This window comes from Cinclus cinclus, chromosome 1 (assembly GCF_963662255.1).
Source record: "Cinclus cinclus chromosome 1, bCinCin1.1, whole genome shotgun sequence".
Classification (NCBI taxonomy): domain Eukaryota; kingdom Metazoa; phylum Chordata; class Aves; order Passeriformes; family Cinclidae; genus Cinclus; species Cinclus cinclus.
Window position 1 is genome coordinate 92,552,654 of NC_085046.1, and position 16,744 is coordinate 92,569,397.

The 16,744-nt window shown below is 41.2% G+C and overlaps 1 protein-coding gene across 1 annotated transcript in view; it reads right to left on the reverse strand.

The window, feature by feature from the left end:
* Positions 1-16,744, reverse strand: part of CARMIL1 (capping protein regulator and myosin 1 linker 1) — a 191,067-nt gene continuing 174,323 nt past the window's right edge. The window contains exons 33-37 of the mRNA XM_062487400.1: positions 16,097-16,514; positions 10,227-10,233; positions 7,966-8,133; positions 5,239-5,373; positions 1-714 (exon numbers count right to left, since the gene is read on the reverse strand). Of these exons, the coding sequence (XP_062343384.1) occupies positions 578-714; positions 5,239-5,373; positions 7,966-8,133; positions 10,227-10,233; positions 16,097-16,514 (865 nt within the window). The 3' untranslated portion in view covers positions 1-577. The remainder of the gene's footprint in view (positions 715-5,238; positions 5,374-7,965; positions 8,134-10,226; positions 10,234-16,096; positions 16,515-16,744) is intronic.

A 16,744-nucleotide genomic window follows, 5' to 3' on the forward strand; every position in this document is an offset into this window, starting at 1 on the left:
GTAAGCGTTGGTGCTTTATGTACAGTAAGAGAACAGGAAGAAAGAAGCTCCCTATGGGAGAATGTAAAAACCATACCCAAGCATTTAATATATATAATCTATACAAATTATTTTTTATTAGTGTGCTCTTTTAATATAATTACAATGTGCAATTGCATACCGCAAGAATATATTTATAGGTAAGTCACGTGCAGATCTGACACATTTACATTCAGCAGTACAACACATTACCTGCTGTACAGTGTATTAGTGAAAGACAGTGTCCAGTTAATTTGCTTTGCTTTCTAAATGCCCTAATGCAGGGCACTCTTTGTAGCTGCTTCAGAGAGATTCAAGTAGAATACATGAAAGAATAGCTGGCTTTAGGCAAAGGCATGGAAAGGAATGCCTGCACTGTAGAGACCAGAAATTAAGGACTGAATCAATGCCAGGTGTATTGTAAATCACGATTGGAAGATCAGGTTTTCTGCATGGTAATGTACCTGTGGTGAAAGAGCAGCTGACTAAAAGGGCTGTTGATTGCTGAACCCCGATTGTTATAAAAAGCTCTTGCGCTACAAAGCACTTGTACTGATTGCTAAACAAAAATAAAGTCTTTATCTGCTTCTTCGCCAGAGTCACTGGACTTGCTTCCCTGATGGCCGTCTTTACTTAAGGACCTCTGTTTCAGTTCCTGGAACTCATGAGACTGTTGCCCAGGACTTCTTTTTGCAGCTGCATAGAACAGAAATATGACTTAATAATGACTGCAGAAGAGAAAGGAAGAAGAAAAAATAACAATACAAAAAGTCATTAATGCACATTGGAGTTGCTCCTGATCCCATTGAATTAATTTGCACTAGTAGGAGTAGGATAGGTCCATTAATTCTTCAAGCCACAAAAAGGTGAGAAGAGAGAGTTTGAGCAAGCTTTATTCCACTGTTGGTTGGCAAGCAGGCAAACTTGAAACATGATACTTAGTGTTTCACTGTGACATGGATAAACATTACAGTTAGAAATGGCCTGGAGATTTTCTTCTCCTTACACCACTTCCAAAACAGAATGGCATTCTTTTTTCCAGCTGGGATGGATCTCAGACAGCGAACTCCTGACTGCTTAGGCAGATGTGCCTGCTGGGCACCCCTCAGACCAGTCACGCACATCTCAGGCACGGCTGTCTCCCTAGGCAGGACATTCACCTCAGCAGCCAAGTTACCCAAACTGCTTCTCCCTGCCCCACCACACTGCCAGGTCCCAATGTCCTCCCTGTCCCCTGATACGAAGCACATGCATGGCTCTGAGCCCAACCATAGTCTCTTCCAGATGAGACCATGGGCTCTGCACCTTGCTGTGCTTGGCAATGGGGAAAACAGGAGGTCATTTCCACTTCCCACGATCTAAAAGCAAACAGTATCCATTTTGTTCACCCAGCACTCAATAATCCCCATAAAGCCAGGGCTTTCTCCAAACCTATAAGCTGCAAAATAAATTGGAAAAGAAGGTTGTAAAACCTTGTTGAGATTCCTGATCTAATCAGTGGCCTACAACTGCTATGGTAACAAGATGGTTATGCACATCAACCAGGGCGACCTTACCCAAGGACTGTTAGCACTACAAATCCCATACTTGCACTTAAAGTGAAACTTCCAAACACACAGTGGCCCTTAAATGTGACATTGCTGCAAGTCACCACACTTCACTCCCACACAATTAAATGTTGCCATTACAAGACCTTCTTTGCTCTACCATTTCTGCTAGAGATGGTCAGCTTTGGTTCACATTGATCCTTGCTCCTGACCACTTTTGTGAATCCCTCTCTTGACAGGGCACCAGGTGCTGCTGTGGTCATGCAGCACCACCTCTCCTTCCCCATGTACCACCCACCTGTAGCCTCACCACTGCAAGGGATAGCCTGCCCTGTCACCAGCAGCAGCCTGCCCCTGACCATCTCTGCAACCATTTCTAAGTGTGGCAGGCTGTGCTACAGACTTCCAGGAATGTGGGAAGTGCAGGGAGGGTTCCCAAAGCAGCCAAATAGTTCTGAGTCCAAAATATCTAGTTTCTCATTTGTGCTAGCCTAAATATGTGAGGAAATAAGGGCCAGCAGCTACACATCCCCTGCGTTCTTATCCTGACATTGCAAGTTGGGAAACAAGAAGGGAATTTGATAAAGGTTTTTAAAGCCATTTCATAGAATTTGAGAGTATTATCCTGTAAAAAAATATTCAGGCATTTTGACCTTCCAAAACACTGTTGCTTTCCAAAGAAATAGGTGCCTGGCAATTTTTTCAGTCATCCTTAACACCATTATTAACTCCTAATAATTACCTGGCCTTTGTCTGGCCTTCATTGACTCTTCAAACAAAACTCAAAACACATCCTGCAGCCGTCATTTTAGTTTAAGGCCTGATAAATATAGGCAAGTAGTTTGCCTCATAAATGACTGAAAGATCTATCAGGCATTTAAGTCCACACAGTGCCAGAAGATCTTACCCTTGCCTCGATGAAACTGTACACAGGTGACCTACAGTGGTCTATGGCAGGATCTCAGCTTGCAAAACTTACCAGACAGGTACCTCAGAATGAACTAAAATATAATAATTTGACTATGATAGAGAGGGGAGAGTCCCAGTTTGGATGGACTATAAATTCAACTACAAATTGGACAATACAAAAAGGATAAATTTGGGGCCGAGGGAGGTTTATGTGATGTCTTATAAACAGAAAAACAGTGGGTAAATGGAACTGTGTAATTCAAACACACAGTTAAAATACTTTAGAAAAAAGTAATTTTAAACAACTGTTTAAACCAACCAGTTAAGAGGTAAAGAGAAACATGTAAACATGTACCATTTGAGAACAGGAGCTTTTATATTTTAAAAGCACATAAAGGAAACAAACATTTTTATAGCCTACTGAATGAGCTCACTGTGAATCAAAGTTGCTCCTTCGACTAACAGTGTTGAGCCTGGATTCTTTAGGTGGTGATTTTGTTTGCTTTTGCAACTGACAGTCAAAGTAATGATAAATAATCCGATTTACCCAGTTCTCAAATGGTTTTGTGAGTGATGCACTGAAACTGGCACTAACAATATTCAAGCTGAAATGTTTTTTTAAACACTAAAGTGCATGGTCTTAGAAATGACAGGTGTGCAAGCACATCAAGCAGCAGCCAGCCTACCTGCAGCATGCCGGTGTTGCTGCAGAAGAGCTGTCACAGATTGCAGTGACTGCTCTTCTGCAGAGAGGCTGCATGCACTAGGTGGGACAGGTCACTGGAGTTGACACAAAGGAAAAATGCACACACATGTTTTGTCTGAGATTTCTTTCATGCCGTGTAAATCCCATGGGGACAGAAATATGATTAGAGCCCCAGGAGATTTTTACTTTCCTCATAAGGACAAATGACAAACCCACACCCTTCTGTGGCTTCTTTGGTATTACCATTTCTTAACAATTGTTAGTCCCAGTTATCAAGCACCACTGTGATGAAAAATGAAAACTTCTAACCAGAAGCTGGCTGTGCCATCCTCTGCCCAAGCACATTAGCTTCCTCTTCTGCACTGGTAGAATACTGCCCCGGAGTGGTTTTCACGCTGCCAGATGGCTTGGCACAGTCAAGAGCTGCATCTCTGTTTTGACAATCTCCTGTTTGCTCTAGCAAGGAAAAGGATTAATTTATACTCCTAAGCTGTTCTGTAGACCCACGTACAGAAGGTAATATGAAAAATTTCACTTATCCAACCCACTCAATCAATTATTCAGAGAGCAGTAATCAGTATGCCAGTTGTTTGTTAAAATGTAGTCCAGATATCTTGGGGTATTGGTAACTGCAGCCCAATCTCACAGCCATACCGTTCAAAGAGGTGTATTTTCAGATTGTCCCATGAAGTACAGTTAAAATCACCAACATAAAGCAATTTTACAATCAAATATCATCTAATTTGTAGCTTTATTTCACAGGAGATACAATTTTGTCACTACTCGGACAAATTTGCAGTGATTTACCAGTTGCAGAAATAAATTGAACTTGCTAGGCTGAAGAGAGGCAGAAAGCAAGGACAGAGGAACGGCTGAGTGAGGAAGTAGGATAGTAATGAATAAAAAAGAAAACATGAAAAGGAATAAAAATAAAATAAACAGAATTTACTCTTTCCCAAACAACTTTATGCAAAGCCCAGCAGCTCCTTAAGGACCTCACAAGTCTAAACTATCATTGATAAAATATATACAGTGCCATGTAGGGCCGAATAAAAAAACTGCGTTTGGCTAATTTGACTGGAAAGGTTTAAGGGAGCAAGGAGTAAGAAAGTACAGTGCCTGAGTCCTGTTGCTTTTGGCAATATGGATCATCTGAATGATGACAGTGGGCTCTGTAGGCAGCACACCTTCAGTCTTCACAACCCATCATTACATAGCTGCCTCAACTTATTTTTCCCCATTCTAGGCTGTGAAAATCTGTTGTCAGAGTGTGAAAGGGCACCCCTTTGTTTCTCAACTTAAGTGATGGGAATCACCTTAGATGTCTTTCTTGAGGAGAGACCCAGGAAGGAAGACATCTCACCCCCAGATTTCAAACATCATCACTTGTGCCAGCTAACACCATGGTGAGCAACATTCCTGCAACTACTTCTACACATGTCCTATGCTGTCAGATGAAGCTTTAGCTCTTCTAAGAGTCAACTCAGGGCATGAAAATGCATCAGCAAAAATAGAAATCCAGTGCACACATGAAAATCAGCACAGAGAAGAGAGCAGCCTACTGTTGAGCATAAAAGACAGAAGGTATCAAGCCTTGCACTGGCACACAGAGACTCAGTGCCTGAGGACAGGGAGGCTAACACTGTCACACACAGAGATCCCACAGAAAGGAAAGCAAAGAGAGCAGTGGGCTGGCTGCAAGGAACAAAGTTATGGCTGCTCCCCTGGAAATGTGCTGAACCACAGAGCTGCATTTCACATTACTGTGTGACCAATATGAAGCAGCATCTTAGTTCAGACCAAACCAGCCATAAATGTACACAACATACTAATCCCTTAATTGTTCAGTTACATTATTAATACCCAGGGATTGATTGTTCTTTTGATTTGATCAAAGGAAGATGGGTGGATGAGATGCTGAATAGGTGAACGGACACATTTTCCTTGCTTTTTGCACCTTCAAATGCACAGCTCTCCTCCCTTCCAAATGAAAACAAATCAGGAGACAATGACACATAAATTTCACTAGAAAACAGCAGGTTACACAAATACTCCTACCTTCTTGAGAAAATGATCTGACTGAGGGGCTGCTCTGACCATCCTTTTCTTTATCAGAAGTAACTTTCTTCAGCACTGGTGGAAGCAGGGCAATTTTTGGGGAACTGGGGCCGGAGGGCGACTCTGGAGCATCCTCTGTGGAGTATCACAAACGAAAGGGTGAGAAGGAAAATTTGTATCTACACTAAAGCTCACAGAATGATAGGCCAAGCCTCAACAAAATACACAAACAAGAAAGAGCCAGAACCTGTGTCAGAAAAAGGAGGATTCAGGAATTTACATTACAACAAGAGAACAAATTGTATGGACCTCAGTTCAGGTGAAAGACTTTTAGCAGTCAAAGAGAAGATCTCAATTTCAGCATTTTTCATGTGTGCTGCTATTGTAGTGCAAATAGAAATCTGGTGTGACCAAGTGATTTACCTGCAAGACATAAGTAATTTGTAAAGAACAGCTGAAAAAAAACCGTGGATGGATTGTTGGAAATATTTGTTCTACTTATATTTTTGTTGTTCTGAAACATAATGAACAGATCAATTTAAACATCCTGTTTCACAATTTATAAGGTCTAAAAGTGAACCAGGGAAACAAATTACATAAAAAGCATTACAGAACTCTGTGCTTCTATGAATAATGTCCCAGAGTATAACACAAGGGCATCCATAAAGACTTGCTAAAAATAAAAAATACTTCCATCTTCTGGACTGTGAGAAAATCTGAGACTTGAACTCGAATCCATAGTTTAAAACCATCTAGATATCTTGTTTCTCTAAAAGGCTGGATATGGATTATGTAAGGCAAGTGGACTACCATCTTTACAGTCCTTTCAGGAAGACCTTTTCAGTCTTACACTAGACAGACCTCATTGGGATAGTAGGGAAGTACAGCTACAATGGATTACTTAAACAGCTTTTAAGTTTGCTTCTCAAGAAGTAAACAGTGCCATGTGTACATAACACAGGATTTAGGAAGATACATTAGCATTGACAGAAGAACTCAGAGCATCATCTGTATTGGGTATTCGTAAAAAGAGATAATTCAGTTGCAAACTAGAAATTAATCAAAATTTATCTCTGATAAGGAGACATCACAAAAAGTCAACTGTTTCACTTTCAGCACAGGAAAGCAATGAGCTTTCCAAATGCAGTTTGGTATGAACAGATACAACAATTCTTGGACCTTCCCCATGCATTTGATATGCCTGTGAGGCCACTTGGGGAAGCTCAATACCAACACAAGGAGGAGCACAGTGATCGACAAACACAGCTAGATGTAGACTTTCAGTCTTTGACAATTTGTGGACATCCGAGCTGTGTTCCTTTGCACCCAGATTAGCAAAACGTTTGCTACTATTTGTGTGGCCACACCGATGGAAACAACAGCAAGAGCAAGACCACAGAAAGGAAGATTGCTTAGTTTTCTTCATCAAGTTGCCTGGGCATCCTTAGACAGTGGGTTACTACAAGTACTAGGATAGAATTGAGACTGCAACAAAGCTGTGTTGCTTTTACTATTGACAAAAGAGCTGGCTTATAATGGGTAAGTATTAATTACTCCCTTGTGTTAAATCCACAGTATGCTTTCTCTCTCTGCAGGAAATAGGAGCTGGTAGAAACAGACAGCTCAGGTCTTTGTGACTGCCTATTTTACAGATTAAGCACCACTAAATAATCCATGCTTTCCCATTGCATTCATCTTCATGAGCATCTTACCTGACATCCCTCACTTTGATGACCATTTCTAAAATGGTCAATAAAATAAATGTAAATAAACCTAAAATCTGAAGGTGATTTTTTATGTGAACAACATTCTACCCACTGGAGTGCAGAGACTAAGCAATGCTCAGGTTTCACATCAAGGGCAGGGAGGAGGCTGTAACATCCCTTTGACTCCTCATCCTTACATCATTCTAAGGTCAACAGTGATTATGGGAAAAGTCAAGAGGGTTGCAAACTCTTACAGATGGCCATGCTCATGTTTTTTCACTCCCTGGCAGTTAATGAGCTATATTTGCTGTAGATACTTGTGAAGTCTGTAACTGGCTTTTAATTCCCCTCAATTGCAGTGGCTGTACTTTGGGAAGAGGAGGTTGTGACACTGGCCTATTAAACAGCAGACAGACAAATGCTGCTGAAACATTTCCCACTACTGGAAACCTTAATATAATATGTGGGCAGGAGGCAGTCTTGTAGGGTTATAAAAGCACAATTACAATTATCTTTCAGTCAAAAGCAGTAAGGAAATAAAGGCTAAACAAGGAAAAAGAAAGAGACAGTTGGTTTGTGCAAGCTATTAAGATTAACAGGCACTTGCTTGAGGGGCTAAGAGCAGCCTGCCACAAAACCCCTAGGCTTTAGTATATAGAGCCAGGTGTTTAGAGAAATCACATTTCTGTCAGTGCTACTACAATAGGGCTTTGATGCTGAAGTAGCTTTTCGTGCTCACTTCTTCTGTGAAAGAAGGCTAATTCAAAACAGCTCTGCCACTGCCACTACTGCTTCTTACACTTTACTGTTGAAAATCGCAGATTAAACCATTGTAATAAGTTTATTTAAATTAGGGCAAAAGGAGCTGGAAAGGAAGGCTGTGAATCCAGAGCAAGGCAATGAAGAACCTGTCCCACTCCATTTAACTTCTGTTCAGGGTGTGGTAATGGGTGTCTCCTCCACAGCCCACACAAACAGTACCCAGAGCTGGGGACAACAACTGCCCAGAGGAGCTTCTCACCAGTACGAGAGGCAGAGCGTGGTTTCTGTGGCACTGTGGGTCGTCCTGCCAGGCTGGGCTTTGTTGACTGCAATGGGGGCTTTGGACTAGTCGGTGTATTGGAAGAACTTCTTGCCTTTGCACCAGCTTCTGCCTTTGGTTCAGCTCTTGAGTTTTTTTCTGATGATGCTGAGATGGAGTCGCCTTTATTTGATGCAAACCGACTCTCTGGAAGGGTCTGCTGTTGTTTAGGCACTGAAATAAATAGACACAAAATAAAGTCTGTTGCAGCACAGAAGGCTCCATGCACAGGTATAGTGGTGTGGAAAATACCAACACAAGCTAAGACAAGCACTGATATGTTTAAGAGGATCCCTAATGTCTTATTCAAAATCACTGCAAGCAAAGCATCTAAACCTGCTACTTTTGACATGTGCTAAGATTTGTGATTCAATTGCCCGAGACAGCAATTGCATGGCCCCCTTTCTAATGTATTTGGGATGATGGTTAGCTGGACCTTTCTCCTCCTTCATATTTCTAGAAGCAGATGGCACAGCCTACCTGCTGAGAAAACAGTGATGGATCAGTGGAAAAAGCAGCTCTTGACTGTTTTGTGTCTCTAAGACAAAAGGCTGGATTTCCAAGATCAACAGAGAAATCCCAGCCCAGAAAATAAATCCCAAGTGTGTGACCAGCAGGCTACATCTTTTTATTTGTTGCTTTTAGCAAGGTCTAAAACAGATTTTGAAACTCAGCCCAGATCAAAGTATTCTTTATATAGTATTTTGATTTGTCTAATAACATTGTACATGGCTTACAGTTACCACACATTAGTAAGTTTACCAACATGTTGTTTATCCCAAACAAAGACCAAGGTATTTAGAGATCAATTTTCAGTGACTTACAAGCAGTAAGTTAGTCCCATCTAGCTGTGCAAGCCGGTAGAAAGCCTGCTGGACTCCAGGTTGCTAACAAGCAAAAAGCCTGCTCTACTTTCCCACTCTGAAGATACCAGGAGGTTGAAGGCTTATATCTAGCAGGTTCAGTGATAATCTTGGAACTTGTATGTTAACCTGGGACTTTCAACAGTCTCCACACCTTTGTTCTCAGAAAAGAATCACAAGCAAACTGAAATGCAGAATGGTAGCCTTGGTACTTGGCAAAACCAAGTGTGTGCTCACAGACGCTGACTTGACCTAGCTACCTGCTATTTCCATTTGGAAAGCCTACGGAACCTGGAAGTGCTGAGCACACACATTTCAATGGCAGTGGGAGGGAGGGGGAGTGTTTATACAATTTGTTGCAAGCCAATCTCCAACATGTTTTTCCAGCCTATGTAGCTGTTTTCCAGCCCAGCTGGAGTTAAACTCTGGCAAAGCAGACAGCTGTGTGGTGCATATAGATGAGTGTGAGTGCGTGACAGGGAGAGTTTGTGTCTGCACACGTGAAACAGCAGGACACTGCCTGCACCTCTGCATGTGTGCATGCAAAAAAAAAAACAAACAAAAAACAGGCGTCATCCAGACACAAAGCAAGGAATAAAACCCCCAAAACTTATTCTCCTTCTGCACCACTAGCTATAGTTCTCCTGTAACAATATTGAGCAATTTTCCATTAGCTTTCTTTCTTGTCTTCCTGACCTCAGGCCTTCTAACATTATTAGAACACAGTAATTTAAAATAAATTAGCCCAAGCCAAAGACTAACTATAGCTGCAACAATGGAAAGGAGCCTTGGGGAGCTCTCAAACAAGAGTGGTAAGGAAACAACTGACAGCTGGAGGCCAAAAGGAAGCGGCAAGCACAGCACAGTGTGGTGGGGGTGAAACGTGTCTTATACAGAGACAAAGACCAGAGAAAAGTTGAGGTCAGACACCCTCAGCTACTCCAGTGCCCAAAGTGTAGACTATCCTTACTCCTCTGACTTCAGTATGCTGCCATCAGGGGACACATACAGTCCACAAGGTCCTCCTCAAAAGGCTTTCAAAGCACTGATTTATTGATTCTGGCATGTTTTGAATATGATTTTTTAAAAAAGCTTTAGAAGGACATGAAACTTCAAAATTGATATTTGAAGTGTTCAATCAAGACGGCTGCATTTGGGTTTTGATTTCAGCCTGTTTTACCAGCCTTGCTTCTGTATGTTTTAGCAGTCCTGTCTGCCAGGCTAGCAGGATACCACCACTGGTGAGAACTCAGACCTGGATTTCCTAGTTCAGACCACTCCTTTCATGTAGTAAGCACAAACCACTAGAGCTGAATCCCTTTGGAAGCCCTCACTGACCAGTCCCCTAAGTATACATGGAAACCAGTCTGTCAATTTGTCCTCAGGTGGCTGCAGTGTAGCACTGACATGTCAGAGCCCAGGACTGCAGCTTGACAAGGGCATGGAAAGATGAACACAGAGGGAATTGGTGCTGTAAGCACTCCAAGGCTGAACACCATGTATAATGTGTACATTTTGTACAATGGAGAGTTGCTGTGTGCACATGAGCAGTGTCCAGGTGCTTCCACAGCTTAGCAGACAGGCCTGGCTTCAATTAATTTGTGTAAATCCTGGGAAGAGCCAGCTGCCATGGACTAGTCAGGGAGGCTGACAGACTGACAGCACTACAGTCAGCACTACTCAAGTTAGTATGAGCAGACTTAAACCTTGAAAAGTGGTCACATTTCCATCCTCAGACATACTGAACACTTCCACTTCTTTGTGCACAGGCATTTTTGATGGCTCTTGGGTTGAGCTTCAGCTTTGCTGATCCCATTAAAAGCCAGCCTTCTTTCAAAGGCATGCCCAGGCATCTGCACCAAGTACTTTCTCTCCTGTGCAACAAGAGTAAAATGTGAGCTGCAAACTCAGCCCTAGGGCTGAGTTCATGAAAAGTGCCATCCATAGCATAAAAAGTGAGCTTGTTTCTAACACTCTTCACACAGTGTTAGCTCCGACTTTGCTTAAACAATTGCAGACATTCAATCTGAAGAGGGAAGTGAGATTTTGGGCATCAGGCATTTTGCATTTTCTAGGAAATTTATACCAGGAAATTTGTACTGTACCTGTACCACTTCCATCCAGTCGTTCTGAGCTCATTGTTGTGTCAAAAGACTCTCTGGGAGCTGTGTCATTCCCAAGTTTCTGAAAGAGTGAGAAAAGCTCTCAGATTAGTAACATATCTGCAATTAATACAACTTAATGGTCCTGTTAAGAAAAACCCTCTAATTTGGAAGCTGTGAGGTAGAAAAATCACTGATAGCAAGAAATGGTGCATTCTCTCTGTTTCAGATTTTGGAGAGCTAGGTGGGAAGGAAACTACCCTGATTTGTACCTAACTCTGCCACATGCCTACCAGAGCTGCAATGACACACTGCCTTCTATGTGACAGGTCTCCTAACACAGGAGTTGAAACTGTAGGTGTTAGCTGGAAACAGCCTTTTCTCCAAAGATACCTCTGTGTCTAAGAACTCCTTGTTTGAAATAAAAGCCTTTTTCTGAAGATCTAGATTTTGAATATGACTGTTGAATTATCGTATGCTCTTCCACACAGAAGAATAACTTCTTATTTTAGATAAAATTGCAACTACAGAGGTAGCAGTACTCACATATTTACAGGATTCCTCTAAAAACCAACAGACCTTACTTACTGAAAAGTGTTTAAAGCTACCCACCACAAGCACCTCTGGGTAATCAGCACCTCAAAAGAAAGAAGACTCCTGGTTTATATGCTGATATTTTGCCTCTTATTGTCAAACATGGGTTTCTTAACATTTTGGTCTCAAAAAAACTCCCAAAAGTAGAGACTTTTTTTCATGTCATAACTAAGTCAGGTTGAAACCTGTGTATTCATCAGGGCGAGCTTAGATATGCAGCACTTGTAAAAGAACCAGCCTCCTTTTACTGACTTACCTGCTGCTAAAGCTTAGGCAGAAGGACAAATGAGAGGATTCCACAAAAGCGCCTAGAAGTAGGTGCAGGATACAGCAAGAGAGAAAGCCTTGTAAAGATAACACTAGGGTTAAAAGTGAGGGATTTTTTAAAACTATGAAAGTAGGGATAGACTTCTGTAGGTGGGCAGCTTCAATCTTGATCTTTATTTAGTATTTCAAGACAGTAGGGCAAATGACTTAAAGCAAAAGATTTGTTCTGATGACCATTGCATTTGGTTACACACCCACGCATAAGTCATGCTGATGCGTTCAGGTCACTCCTACTACTCCAACACCAACTCTGACTGTCCCTGCCATAGCATTCAGAAATCTCTACCGTGTGCCACACAGCGTACAAACATGACCACTGCCCTTTTGGGGTTATGATCTGAAAGACTGCTAAGTATAGCATGTAGTTAAAAATGAGGTAAACTGTAAACGTAGGAAGGAATAAAATGCTTACAAGTAGCAGGAGTACATACCTACTTCAGAAACACTGATGTTTTTAGAGTGAAAATAGTATTTCAAATACAAGCAGAAAGAAATTCTCTCTAAATATCCATGCTGGCCATGTTCCTTTCTCAGGCATTTCAAGAGAAGATGATTTTGAGGAGTGATGCAGAAGACAGTGTAATTGGCCTTACAGATTTACGGATACCTCCACTTTGCTCATGTAATTTCACAGCTCCTAAAACAAAGCCTCTCTTCAATACAACAGAGAATGGAGATGTTGAGTGTTTGCCATTCCTGTATAAGACCTGGCAGGGTGATGCTATCTCCCAACATCTCCTCTAAGAAGAGGTGAACACTTAAAATGGCACACTGCATTAAGGAGGGTGCTATTAGAATAATCATTAAGCTTCCTGTACTGTAAAAACTGCCCTGATAAAATGAAGTCTTCTGGACAGATGAACTTTAGAAATGCTGTGACTTGCAGGGCCAGAACATTTAGCTGTGGTGTCCATACAGACAAAACAAAGTCACCTCCAAAGATAGCAGAAACATTAGGGCTTTATGCCACTGGGCAGAAACTCAGTTTTTATACCCAGTTCTTGACTGACATTGATATTTTGGCTAAATTCTCACCTGTTCACCTCCTAAAGTTACACGTTTTTCTGTGAGACAGTCTTGGCTATATATTGTTAAAAGGAATACGACTCCCCTTTTGTTGGATTTTTCTTCTGTACCTTGGAAAAAACACATATTTTTTGCAACAATCTTTTAATGGAATGTAAATTCTCATGAACTTTCACTGAGAAATTAGTTTTCTTATGTAAATACTGAAGAAAAATGCCTAACACTTAGCTATAGTAAATTACTTAGGAGAGCTGCATGACTGTATGAAACTAATTTCACTGTAGTTCCTTCCTCCCTCTCTAATTATGGGACTACTGGGGAAATATGACCATGCACCAAGACAAGTAGAAAAGTCAGTGCTGGCACCTATTAGTGTAGTACTTAAAAATGAAATTAGGATTTGAGCATGTTTGGCTACCTGCTGTACACACATTACAAACAGCTTATGGTCCCCAGAAAATACTAAACATTGGCTGCAAAAATTTACCCTGAGAAGTCAGATCAATGCAGGTGAATTCATCATGTACATAAATAATGCCCAGGCTGTATTTTTAATAGGAATTCGTGCAAGGCGGGGAAACACTGCAGAGCTGGGTGCCACTGAGAGGGAATAAACAGGCTGTGAATGATGGTTTCCTCGCTCCAAGTATTTAAAAATCCAGTGTTTAACACTAGATGGAGCTAAAAGATCTATTTCTGTGCACCTTAAAGCAACACTGATCTGAAAATACTTGATTCTACCATTAGTGCCAATTCCCACGTTGTATTCTAAGCAAAAGAAAACAAAAATGCAGTTACCATCTTTCCATCTACTCTGCACCTGCTCATGACTTTTATCTGTAACAAGACTGTGGTAGGGTATGAATGAAATAGTAAATTCCTTCTGGCTTTGTTTTCATGTAAAATAGCTCAGAGTATAAGCAGCCATCTGTACCTTACAGGAAAATACAATTTTCTATCATACTGAAATTCTGATAAATTTGAAGACATTACAGAACTTGATATCATAACCATTCTAAACAACATAGCAGTGGGATGCTGTCTTCTGCAGCTCAAGTGTCAGGATACTGTATGATTTCATGAATAAAAGTACAAACCTAAGTTATTTGATATTGCAATGGATGAAGTATATGAAAAATGCTTTTGAACAGCACTTCAATTTTGTTTCCTCTGAACAACATTAAGGATAGATAACTCAGTACACTGCTGAGTACACTGGGTACAGATTCCTATTTCAGTTCAGTTTTATTGTCACTCTTTTAATATACGTATATGTATAAAGACAGAGTTTTGCATTCCATAAATATAAAATTGTATAAAAATAATAAAAATATTAATATTTTCTTGTAAATTAAACCTGAAATAAAAAGACTAAGCTTTCCAGCCAGTAAATAAGTTAAATGTGGTTAAAAAACCACCCCAAAACCTTGGAATAGGCAACAACTTTTACTTCTGATGGATGAAATTGAAGTTTTCAATTAATGTTATGAAAGCTCACCAACTGAAGAGAACTTTTACCTTCCCTACTTAGACAAAAATGACAGATACTAATATTCTACATCAGTCATGTCCTTCCAGATTTGACTCACTGCAGATAGCAAGTGTTAAGAACCAAAAGAGCATGAAGCATAAACAATTATGCACCTGTAAAAATCCATGTAATCTGGAATAGCTTGGTATTTTATAAGTTGTATAATACTCTTCAAAACTGTATGGCATTTTATTTGAAAACTTGGTGCTTTAGAAGTCAATTAGACTATTCATGGACATTACTTAATACCAGTGAGAAAGGAGCGAATTGGTCATTCGTCAGAAAAACTGGTTTTGCACTGAGGATCCCTTTAATGATCCATAGACAACTGTATTAATTTGAATCTGCTTACGACAAGACTCTGGTGTCTGCAGGAACAGCTCACACATCATGGCAAGCACTGTATGAGCATGAAGAAAGGTAAAAATGGACTTTGGGTGCCTTGCTTGGCCACAGCAAGACAACTCTGTAGTGTTAAAGGAAGGAAAACACAACAAAGCATGAGATGAGCTTTGTTGTAAGGTAACACCTTTTAAATTACAGGGGACAGTGATGGCAAGTGGAGAACATCTGAGTGCTCTGCACATGGAGGAGGAGGAGAGAGGTGAAAAAAGGCTGATTCTTTGGTACTTGTGCAATATGCCAATTGCAGCTTGCAGGAAGCAGAGGATAATAACGGGGAAGACCAATGGCAAATGGGCATCAGGCAAAATAGGCCAGCACAGAATGCTTTGAAGGAACACAAGGATATTCCACTCTGTACATTTGAAGAGTGAAGCAGAGCTCCTGCCCAGGATCAGCACTTCACAGAAGAGAAAATTACAGAGAGCAAAGTGAATCTAGACAGACAATTGGAAATAATTTTCAACAGGTTATTTTCTTTCATTGTTAGTATCTGAAATATATAAATCAAAGGCATAAAACTAATTAGGTGGGTACAAAAGGACACAAAAATCAAAAAGTGCAACAAGAAAAGTATATGCCAAATATTGTAAACAGTGACTGGTAGCCAGATTTACCTCTCTGCATGGAATATATAATTTAATATACAGCAGACCTCTCCATCTGTCTACATCATTTTCTGAAAGAGAAGAGCACAGCCAAGCCACTGCTGTAGTTAATTCTGCCACATACCTGAGGTACTGGTGTGCAAGGAACACACAGTAAGATGCCTGTCCTAGTTTTACCTTTTCTGAAGCAATTCCAGTTTGAACTGTAAACAAACCACACATCATACAGAGTGGAGACACTGAGCTGGGCTTAGTAGTTGCCTCCAAGTTATTCTGTGATATGTGCAAACAATTACATGTTTTCTTCTGTGTCTGTGATGGTCTGACACCAAGTGCAAGGGTAGGCATCATCCCTTCCCCATGGGGAGTGAAAGTGCAGGCTTAAGGGTGCAATTCCTGCTCCACATGTGCAGACAGTGCTGTTCATGCTCAACCAACACAGCAGAGAACAAGTCACTTGCAGGAACACCATAATCCCTGTTGGAAAGCATGACTGATGTGTCAAGCCCCAGCCACCAACCCTTGCAGTCCCAACCCACCTCTCCTGAAGACACAGTTTTTCTCTTTTTTTTAACAACTCAAAAGAAATCATATTGCCTTCACCTTTTGAGCAGAGGCTGCTCTCTTCTCCTGCTTGGCTTTCATTTCTGCGAGAAGTCCACTGCCCATCACTTGCACACCGTACCTCCGGCCTCCCTGGGGGCTTCCCTTGCTGTCACCCCTCTCAGCTTTTGCCACATCATCTGTCTGCCCCTCCTCCAGTGAGTCTGGTGTCTTTAATTCCTCAGATCGCTCTGTGCCACCATTCTGCTCTGCAGGCTTTGTCTCCTTCTTGCTTGTGTCTAAAGCTGGACTTTTTGCAGCAACCTTGGGTGAAGAGGGCTCCTCTGCCACCGACACAGTCTGGGGGCGTTCAGATTTGGAGCCTCTTGATTTGATTAAGTTAAGGAAACCACTCTTCCTTGAGTCCCTTTTCTTCTTCTCATCACCTGCTTCACTGTGCTCGCTGCTGTCTGAACTTTTAGTTGATGGTCTCCTAAAAAAGACAAACATTTCAAACTTTTCTCCAATTCCCTCTTCCCTTTTTTAAATAGTATCGAATTACTACTTCCAGGCCCAGCTAATCTTTTATATGACCCATTTATTGCCCTAGGCCCAATCATTACTTGGTGTCTCTATATTAAAAACAGGACAACTAGCATTGATCATATCATCTTGAGGATTCCTGTGCTGCTTCGTGCAGTTGTTTCTGCACTGTGCATCCAG